A 10,833-nucleotide genomic window follows, 5' to 3' on the forward strand; every position below is an offset into this window, starting at 1 on the left:
AGCAGTACAAGGGCTGCCCAGACACTACAGTCAGAGCAGTACAGGGGCTGGCTAGACACTACAGTCAGAGCAGTACAGGGGCTGCCCAGACACTACAGTCAGAGCAGTACAGGGGCTGCCCAGACACTACAGTCAGAGCAGTACAGGGGCTGCCCAGACACTACAGTCAGAGCAGTACAGGGGCTTCCTAGATGCTACAGTGAGAGCAGTACAGGGGCTGGCCAGACACTACAGTCAGAGCAGTACAGGGTCTGGCCAGACACTACAGTCAGAGCAGAACAGGGGCTGGCCAGACGCTCCAGTCAGAGCAGTACAGGGGCTGACCAGATGCTACAATCAGAGCAGTACAGGGGGCTGGCCAGATGCTACAGTCAGAGCAGTACAGGGGCTTCCCAGACACTACAGTCAAGAGCAGTACAGGGGCTGCCCAGACACTACAGTGAGAGCAATAGAGGGGCTGGCCAGACACTACAGTGAGAGCAATAGAGGGGCTGGCCAGACACTACAGTGAGAGCAATAGAGGGGCTGGCCAGACACTACAGTGAGAGCAATAGAGGGGCTGGCCAGACACTACAGTGAGAGCAATAGAGGGGCTGGCCAGACAGTACAGTCAGAGCAGTACAGGGGCTGCCCAGACACTACAGTGAGAGCAATAGAGGGGCTGGCCAGACACTACAGTGAGAGCAGTACAGGGGCTGGCCAGACAGTATGGTGAGAGCAGTACAGGGAGTCGGGAGGTTGGGGGTGGGGGTTGGTCAGAAGCTACAGAGAAACTAAACATGGGAGGTCCCACCTCTAGTGGAGGGGCAGGTCTGCAGTGCTGGATGGAGTACGGTTCCTTGAACCTGCAAGTGAGGGAGAAAGGTCAGCGTATTGTCAAGCAGGTGATGCCCTTGGTGAAGACCTACAGCCAGGCAGGGAAGCCTTGTTCAGCAGTTCCTAAGCAGCAAAGGGCGAGCATTCTCAAGGATGAACGCCTGCTCTGCAGGCTGCCCTGACAACTGCACACTGTTCTGTGAGTGACGTCACTCAAGCCCGCCAGTGTCTGCTGTGAGTTCAGCCCTACTGATCTCTATACCTGTTTTGCTCTCGGCTGCACTGTATCCGCAGCTACTAGCAAATTGCGTACTTCTTGGAAGATGTTATATAACAGCATACACTGACTTGAAATAAAATAAACAGTACTAATCTAACTACTATCACAAAAAACTCCCAAAATTGGTGCTGAAAGGATAGCTCAGCAGTTGATGGCACTGGCTGCTCTTGAGGGGACCAAGGTTCAGTTCCCAGCCCCTCGTGGCAGGTCTCGGCTGTGTAACTCCAGTCCCAGCAGATCCACTGTCTTCTCCTGGCATATGCAGAAAAAAGGCCTATAATACCCATAAAAATATGTCATCAAGGAAAAGCCCCCAGGTTGTAAACTCAACTGCTTTACGCTGTGAACTAATAGTGCTCTAGTCACCCAGGGCACACCAATGGATAAACAGGGAATATTAAACGAACAACTATAGTACAACCTGAAATTAAAAACCAAGTCCTCTGCTTCACTTCCTAGACTGCTTGTGCAACCTCGCCGACCACCAAAGACCCGACGGCTTAAATACCACAACCTGACACCTCACACTTCTGGATGCTACAAGTACAAGAACAAATGGCCAGGACAGTTAGTGGGGGCCCACTCTCCAGACTCCAACCCCAACACCAGGGGAGACTGTGCTATTCCTCTATAGGTCCCAGGCCTCTGGGGTCCTCGACAGCATCGGCTCATGTCAGCAGAACAAGGTCATTCAGGGTTTCCCTCTGTCAGGGCTTCCTCCGCTCCCTACAGGAATGAAGCAGTCAAAGAGTGAACACACAGACAAGATCCTGCCATGTTTCCAAGAAAGTAAAAGAAATGACAGGAAGAAGAAGATTAGCTTTAGCCAGAGGTTGGAAAGATGCTTCCTTATGTCCTAATAATGAAGCTCTACCACTGACTCACGATGCCCACAACGCCTTGTGTGCACTCAGACAGCGCGATAAGGCACAGAGCCATCTCAGTGGTGAACGCTGAGCATGTAAGGGGCAAAGCGTCTCAGACTCAGCATGAACGCCGCAGTAGCCCTTGAACTATGCCACGTTACCATGTTTACAACTGAGAAAAATCTGAAACTTAGAATCTTCAAATTATGTGTTCGCATAATGCAAACACAGTCCTGGGAAACAGCTATCCAGATGTGCAGCCTGGGTGTGACTTCTCACGTGCTATTCTGACAATGAGACGAACGTATCTTTCTCTCCGTGGTGTAGCCAATAGATAAAGTATATGGAACTTATGCAACTTTGCCCCAAGCCCATCTCTTCCTCTGCTGCTGAGGTCTGTGGCTTTGTTCTAGGATGGCTGAGGGCAGAGTCCAACCTCAGAATGGAGAGAAATATAGCAGACCATCTCTAGAGACTGGAAGCTGCTGTTTTCAAAGTGACAGGCTGCCCTGCACTGGTAAGAGCAAGGCTTAGCCACAAGTCCATGGTTTCCTCGTGTGGCAATGTCGTTAAACACAATAAGATACACTCGAGAACACTCTCCAGACACATGTACCAAGAACAAAACCTGGCACACCTGAGGCCTTTCCGTGAGACACAGCATTGTGTTTGAGGCGACAACAGGGCACACAGACATCCTTGGAGTGAGCACAGCGGCTGTCAACACTCCTGCTGTAGTTTACCAAACCATACATTATGAGCACAGCCTCTTACAAAGGAAAGCTCCAACTCCACCATGACGTCAGCTCTGTCGTTCCCAGTGACGTTTGTGTACAAGTCTTAGAGAAACATCAAGCCCAAGAGGCCCTGGCTCACTCAACCAGGAAGTTTCTGCAGGCAGAACTGCTATTTAACTGAAAACTGTGAGCCTATGTGAATACAAAACAGGAACGTGTGCTTGACAGAGACTGCACACAGGAGCACACGAGAACGCAGAGACCTAAATGTGAGGCAGACTCAAACTGGAGCATTAATTTTACCTCAGAGAAACCTGGTGCCACAGTTTTAAGGCACCAGCTTGAAATGCGGGGTGCCCCCGCTGTGCAGCCTCCCCTGGGCTCTTTGGAAACTCTGCCCTGCAGCAGTAAGAGCCTCAACTTCTCCCCGAGAGTCTTTTATACCTTCACAGGCTACAGTGCCACCTGGAAGACCCTTTCAAAGTGCAGCCGAACCACCCAGCAAAGAACAGGTTCACTTCAGTGGTTCTTAATTCAAAACACCTGATGCCCCAACAGAATTTTTTAAGGGACTCTCCAACTGCCTCGGCCGCCTGCTCTGCTCTCAGTATTGTCTCCTGTGTTCGCACGACAGCTCACTGGGCTCTGAGCACCTATGACTTCTCCAGAACGAGGGCGCTCACAATCCTGCCAGACATGGTCAAGTGCGTCCCAGAGCGGCCCATCCTCTGGTACCCATTTCTGTCTTCGTTGGAGTTCCTACTGCTCTGATAAAACATCGTGACCTACATACAGCAACATGGAGAGAAACATCCCTTCTGGCCACACATCCACATCACAGTCCATCACTGAGGGACGTCAGGGGGGAACTCAAGGCAGGAGCTGAAGCAGAGGCCATGGCGGGCGCTGCTTAGGGTCTGCCTCCTCCCACATGGCTCGCTCTGCCTCCCTTCTCACAGCACCCAGGACCACCAGCCCATAGGGTGACACCACCCACAATGCACTGCCCTAATGGCTCACTCTGCCGCCCTTCTCATAGCACCCAGGACCATCAGCCCACAGGGTGGCACCAACCAAAATGCACTGCCCTTCATGGCTCGCTCTGCCTCCCTTCTCATAGCACCCAGGACCACCAGCCCACAGGATGGCACCACCCACAATGCACTGCCCTCATGGCTCACTCTGCCTCCCTTCTCACAGCACCCAGGACCACCAGCCCACAGGGTGGCACCACCCACAATGCACTGCCCTTCATGGCTCACTCTGCCTCCCTTCTCACAGCACCCAGGACCACCAGCCCACAGGATGGCACCACCCACAATGCACTGCCCTCATGGCTCACTCTGCCTCCCTTCTCACAGCACCCAGGACCACCAGCCCACAGGGTGGCACCACCCACAATGCACTGGACCCAACTACATCAATCAAGAAAACGTACCATAAGCTTGCCCATACTACAATCTGGTGGGGGCACTTTCTCAATTGAGAACCCCTCTGCAATGACTCTAGTATTTGCCAACACGTCGTTGACTACAGGGAACAGAGGGACCACAGGGAGACTACAGGGTGGGTTTCCTGTCTGCTTCCTTCAGCATTCTACAGTCAGTAAACGCACTACATTTTCAGGTTCCTGTGCATATCTGGTTAATTCCTGACACCTGAAATCACCAAATGAAAACTCTAGGGCTATCAAGTCACCAACTTAATATACCCTTAAATGAAGACCTTAAGATAATGTGACCGCAGCAGAGGCAGGCCAGGAAATCAAGAGTTCAGTGCTTGGACTGTTAACGAAGATAGTGCTGAGAACAAGGCCCTCGCCTGCGGAAGCTCAGCACGGTCTCGTGCGGTCAGGAAGAGAGCACGGGCGGTGACCTCACTCTGTGAAGATCCATCATATATGTAAACTTCAGGTCTTTGAAACACTTCATTTTCCCATAACTGGGTGTGTGGTTTTTTAATTCTCAAGCAGAAAACACTCAAGCTCCTGTATCTAGGAAGCAGCCTCGTAGAAAAGTGAAAAGGAAGGACTAGAATCAAGTCTAATGACGACACAATAAACCACACACGCTCACTCGGAAGCTGGCCACCCTGAGAGAACCAGCACGGCTGGAAGGCTTGGTCATCCATGGCTTCTGCTGAGAGACCCTGCGCTGACAGCGGCTGCAGAGGAAGCCTTAGTAGCTGGCTGCGTCTGTTACTAATGTTCTCCAACACAACGCTGTGATGTGCTTCCTGAGAAGCTGGCAGCCTCCTCTGGTGATGGCAGGGTTCTGCGCTACTACAATAGGAGTCGCAGAAGGAAGACCCTGGGAAAGGGCGAGGCACACTCCACTGCAGGCGTAGCCCAGCCTGGACGAGTCTCCGGCACAACTTAGCGGATGCACTGTCTCCCCTGCTCAGTCTGCAAACCCAAGGCAGGGCAGGAAAGCGGAGGCGCCCACTGTTTCCTGGCTCTTACAGCTCTTACCTTCTGTGCCCTGGCATTCTCACACTTGCCCACTAACCTGGTGATGAGACTATACAACAAAAATAACAGGATTCTGCAATACTTCATATTCTAAAGAGTCAGCTTGGGGCAGTTAAAACCTCTGCTAGCAGAGGCAGCTGGATCTCCATGAGTTCGAGGCCAGCCTGGACTGCAGAGCAAGTTCCAAGACAGCCAGAGCTGTTACACAGAGAAAACCTGTCTCAAAAAACAAAAACAAAACAAAACAAAACAAAAGAAAAACACCTGTGCTAGCACACACCCCATCCTGAACATAGAACAGCAGGTTCCCTTTCAAACTTGAAAATTAAAAGCCAAATGTTCTGAAATCAAGTGAAAATATTTTTTGTTTTCTTTGTGATAAATAAGAGTTTTGCTTTCCTTTTTCTGCACTGCCTGTACATCCCAGAATAAGTGTATTACTTTAGAACTGTACACACTGGCGCATTTCTTTCGAGACGCGCCTTTCCCTCAGTCCGCACATCTGCTGCCGGCACTGGTATAGTTCAGTTTGCTTCACGCTGTGGCCACTGCAGAAATCCAGCCACCACCCTCGTCATTTTTACAAAAGAAGAAACTGGTTCCTGTTTCACGGATTGTATGTATTCAGAAGACGCACGTGTTAGCTACCTTAGGGTAAAAGGCATGGATCGGCACATCCTGTCCTGTAGGAGAGGTGAGTGCCTAACCCAAGCACTTACCTGGGGCAACCTCAGCCACAGAGCAGCAGGGAGAGGTGACAACTGTCCAGCCTCACTGACACCCTCCCTCCCACAACGACTTCTAAGAGCAAAGTACTTCCCTCAAAAAGCAACCAGCCTCCATTCCCTAACTGATCTTTGGATGCTCCCTTCACAGCCGGTGTACTTTACCACGGCCACCAGCGATCTGAAGCCAGTGTCACAGAAAGTCAACTGAAAGTGCTGCTTTCCAGTTCACCCCAGACTAAAGGAGGGGACCACACTCTTCAGCAAGCCCCTCACTCGTTCAGGACGCTCACTGAGCATGCTCAGGGCGGGCTCACCTGCAGCTCTCGGTATCTGGCTTGGAAGGACACGACATCTTGCTCCTTTTCTTTCAGGAAATCTTTCTCCAGGACACTGTGTTTCTCCATCAGCGATTCCACATCCTACGAGGAACCAAGACAAGCTCTGCTGTAGGCTTAATTTTTTAATTTAACATATTTTATTAACAACTTAGTAAACGAGCATATGTCACTTATAACCAGACTAACCAAAACAATAGGATAAGAGGATTAAAAAATACAATAGTAAAACCATAAGGATATCAGTTTTGAGGAACAATTTTTTTTGGCGTAATCAGTAGGAATTTTTTTGTTGGGACTTGGAGTAACCAGAACCTGGAGCCTCAGTAGGAGCCAGAGTCCCGAAGCCTTTTTTTGAGTGGTTTTTTTTTTTAAGGAGCATCTCGATGAACAGTCAAAACTATCCGAAGTCTCAAAAGCCCCGCCTCCAGTTCTGGGTTCATTTATATATCTCCTCCAAGAGTCTGTTCACAGGATCTTTTAAGCTGGCAACAATTAAGCTCCTGCATGAGGTGGTTGGTCTTTTAGTGGATTAACATCACCTGTTTTCTCACAAGACCATTCCAATCCTACACTTGGGATCCTAAAAAACAAGCTTCTCTCTCCTTTACTCTGCAGTGTGCCATGGCATAAAACACTCTCTCAATAAACAGAAAATATTTGTTAAGGAAGGAAATCAGGGAAAATGGCTTAACAGCTAAGAATTATGCATGTATGAAATTGCTGAAACTAACTATAATTTCTAGACTAATAGTGAATATTGACAGGAGCGGGCTGGAGAAGGGGCTCAGAGGGTGAAGTGCTTGCTGTGCAAACATGAGGACCTGAGTGCAGACACCCCACACACACCCCCAGACACCCCAGACACCCCACACATACCCCCACACACCTCCACAGACACCCCACACACACCCCCATACACCCCCACAGACACCCCACACACCCCCATACACCCCCACAGACACCCTCCACACACCCCCATACACCCCCACAGACACCCCACACACCCCCATACACCCCCAGACACACCCACACACCCCCATACACCCCCACAGACACCCCCCACATACCCCCATACACCCCCACAGACACCCCACACACACCCCCAGACACCCCCAGACACCCCACACATACCCCCACACACCTCCACAGACACCCCCCACACACCCCCATACACCCTCACAGACACCCCACACACCCCCATACACCCCCACAGACACCCTCCACACACCCCCATACACCCCACAGACACCCCACACACCCCCATACACCCCCAGACACACCCACACACCCCCATACACCCCCACAGACACCCCCCACATACCCCCATACACCCCCACAGACAACCCACACACACCCCCATACACCCCCAGACACCCCACACATACCCCCACACACCTCCACAGACACCCCACACACACCCCCATACACCCCCACAGACACCCCACACACCCCCAGACACCTCACAGACACCCTACTGACACCCCCACAGACACCTCACAGACACCCTACTGACACCCCTACAGACACCCCACAGACAGCTCACTGACACCCTACAGACACACCAGATACCCCACAGATAACCCCCAGACATCCCCACTGACACCAAAGACACCAGACACCCCCCAGACACCCCCACAGACATCCCCACTGGCACCTCACAGACACCCCCACAAACACCCCACAGACACCTCCACTGACACCCCAGACACCCCCACAGATGCTCCACAGATACCCCCACAGATACCCCACTGACACCCCCATATACCCCACACACCCCATAGATACCCCCCAGATACACCCAGGCACACCCACAGACACTCCCACAGCTCCCCCACAGACATTTCCACAGACACCTGACAGACACCCCCACATGCCTACATAAAAGCCAAGTGTGTCCATGAGCATCTGTAACTCCAGGGACAGGGGTCTCCACTGTGTCACGGTGTCCACCTTAGTGGAGAGTGAGCCAGAGTGAGGTCAGAGTGGATAAAGGGTAGAGGAAGGCTTCCCAACACTGACCTCTGACCTCCACAGGAGAGCACATGGGCATGTCCTCCTACATGCATACAGCCATGTACACACAAAACAAATAACAAGAGAATCACACCCAGTACAATGAACAAAACCCACTCTCTCTAAGTACTGTCCATGAACGGGCTAAGATGGACAAATGGACAGACAACAGATGCACTGATGGATGCAGAGATGACTACACGGATAGGTAGATGGTAAGTGATAAAAGATAGGTAGACGGACATACAGACAACCAATGAAAGGACAGAAGAGAGCAGAGATCATGTGCCAGTCTCTTCCCTGAACACCCATGTTCAACCACGCACAGGAGTACCTGGCTTCCCACACGCCAAGCCTGGAATCCACACACACACACACAGCACCTACTCTAAAAGTAAATAACCATAAAACAGACACAGAAGCCTCAGGGCAGCAGGAAACAACAAAAGCCCCATCAAAGCCTGTGCACTCCTTGAAGGCACATTCGGCCTTTTGGCTCATAAGGGTCTCCTGCTGACACCAAAGCCCCAGGATGCTCAAGTCCCTTATAAAAACAGCATATTTTCAGAGCCTACACACATCCTGCCACGCACACTAAGTTGTCCCTGGCTATGTAACATATGTACAACATTGTCTTGTTTGTAGAAATGAGGGCGTGTAAGCACCTCCCGCACACGTACATGCATCTGCAAGGATTCCTGATGTATGGCTGACTGAGTAACATGCTGAAGCATCAGCGTGCTCGCCACTGACCACAGACTTTTGTTCAATGTTTAGTTATTTTATTTATGTACATGTGCATGTGCCTGCATGTATGAATGTGCACTACATGCATACGGAAATCCTTAGAGGCCAGAAGAGGGCATGGAGCTGGAATTCCAGACAGGTACAGAGTGTCGTGTGGGTACAAAACTTGGGTCTGCTTGCAGGAAGAGCAGGTGCTGTGGCCCACTGAGCCAGCTCTCCACGCCTAGAGGCTTCTAGTAAAGTGCCTGTACCGCCTGTGTGACGTGACTGACCTAACCCTATAGCCCAGGGCTTTGCAGTCCATCTGGGATTAGATCAAGTTGCTAGCACACACTATTCTGCACTTGCAGGCAAACACACACTCACTTTTTTAATTCTCTGCTTTTCTTCTTCAGATGCTTTGAGTTTAGTCTCCAGACTTGATATTTTTTGCTGCAGCTTGGAGCTGGACACATCAGCTCCCGGGCCCTCAGGCTCGTCCTCCAGCGCAATCGATCCATGGCTCGTCTCATCCGTTAGGCCGAGCGGGAAAAGTGGGATATTCAGATGTGTGTGCGCTGACTGCTGAATCTAAGCCATGTTAACAAAACACAGACCACACAGAGAAGAGTTAGACCATCCTGCCAGGGAACCGTTCAAAGAGCATCTGAAGCCACATTGGGAATCAAGTTGTAATAAAGCGATGAAGTTATTCCCTCCTGAGTAAATCAACACAAGACGCCGGCATCAGGAGCCTAGAGGAAAGCCTCTTATGTCCGCAGTACTCACTGCTGTGCAACTGTTAACACTAAATCCCTTGGCCTCAACGTTCAGAAATGCACGATGGAGCAAAAACACACCTGAGACACACGCATTCTGAGACACAGATTGAGGATCCCGTTATAATTAAGCTGCATCTCAGAATCTCACACTTAGGAGTCACTCCAACTCATCCTCCTCCGGCTAAAGTAACAGGTTACTTAGCCTGGCACCCGGCACTTTAAAACTGCATTCTGGAATCCTGCCTTCAGCACTCAGGCTGATGTCTGCTCTGCAGGTGTCTGACTGAAGATGCTGTGGCGCTGCCGCCTTGGGGGTTTTACCCTAAAACTGCAACAGATGCTCTTGAGCCTAAACGAAGTTAGTCCTCCCAGAAACCAAAGACAACTCTCTTTAGGAATTGTGAAGCTTAACTTTGAATTTAAGTTTGAAATACAAAAACAATTATTCTTTTTATTATTCTCCTTTAAGTCCAAGATTTTCTAAGGAAAGCTAAATCCATATTAACATGTAGCACAGCTGTTTACCACAGTAAACCATTGGGGTGACAGAAACGCCACAGGAGCACTAATAGGCTGGATGTTCCTCCTGTGCCATTTCACACACAAAGTGTAAAGTGGTCGGGAAAACTCAGCTGCAGGGCCAGATCAGTCCCTGTGGCCTGCAGCAATGCTCTTGCAGGAAGTTCACTCCTCGTGTCTTCCTTTCCTCGAATCTCCCCAGGAGAAGCAATGGCGCATTTGTTCTCCATTTGTTGTCTATGTGCAGATGTCTGCGCATGTGTGCGCGGCCAGCACAACCCGGAGGCACCAGTTACCCTGCAGCTGCCTGGTGTGGGTGTTGAGCTCAACTCAGGTCCCCTGCAAGAGCACTACGCACTCTGGCGCCTCAGTGGTGCTCACTCACCCAGGCGGCTGAAGCCTGCGTACAGGGTGGGCTGACAGCCACGCTGAGGAAGTCTGTCCCAGTCTTTAATGTCACTGGATGTTGAAGAATGAGCCCTTCCAGCTGTTTTGTTGTTTTGTATTTCAAGACAGGGTTTCTCTGTTAGCTTTCTTTTTTTAATGTAGTGGCCTCTG

At 50.7% G+C, this 10,833-nt stretch overlaps 1 protein-coding gene across 2 annotated transcripts in view; it reads right to left on the reverse strand.

The window, feature by feature from the left end:
* The window catches only part of CCDC91 (coiled-coil domain containing 91), a 181,348-nt gene that overhangs the window by 94,431 nt on the left and 76,084 nt on the right, over positions 1–10,833 (reverse strand). For both annotated transcript variants that reach the window (XM_084766575.1, XM_084766576.1), the window contains 2 exons: positions 9,362–9,565; positions 6,212–6,316 (listed from right to left, as the gene is read on the reverse strand). In XM_084766575.1, the coding sequence (XP_084622701.1) occupies positions 6,212–6,316; positions 9,362–9,565 (309 nt within the window). The remainder of the gene's footprint in view (positions 1–6,211; positions 6,317–9,361; positions 9,566–10,833) is intronic.

Source organism: Acomys minous, assembly GCF_964271855.1.
Source record: "Acomys minous genome assembly, chromosome: 17".
NCBI classification, from domain to species: Eukaryota; Metazoa; Chordata; class Mammalia; order Rodentia; family Muridae; genus Acomys; species Acomys minous.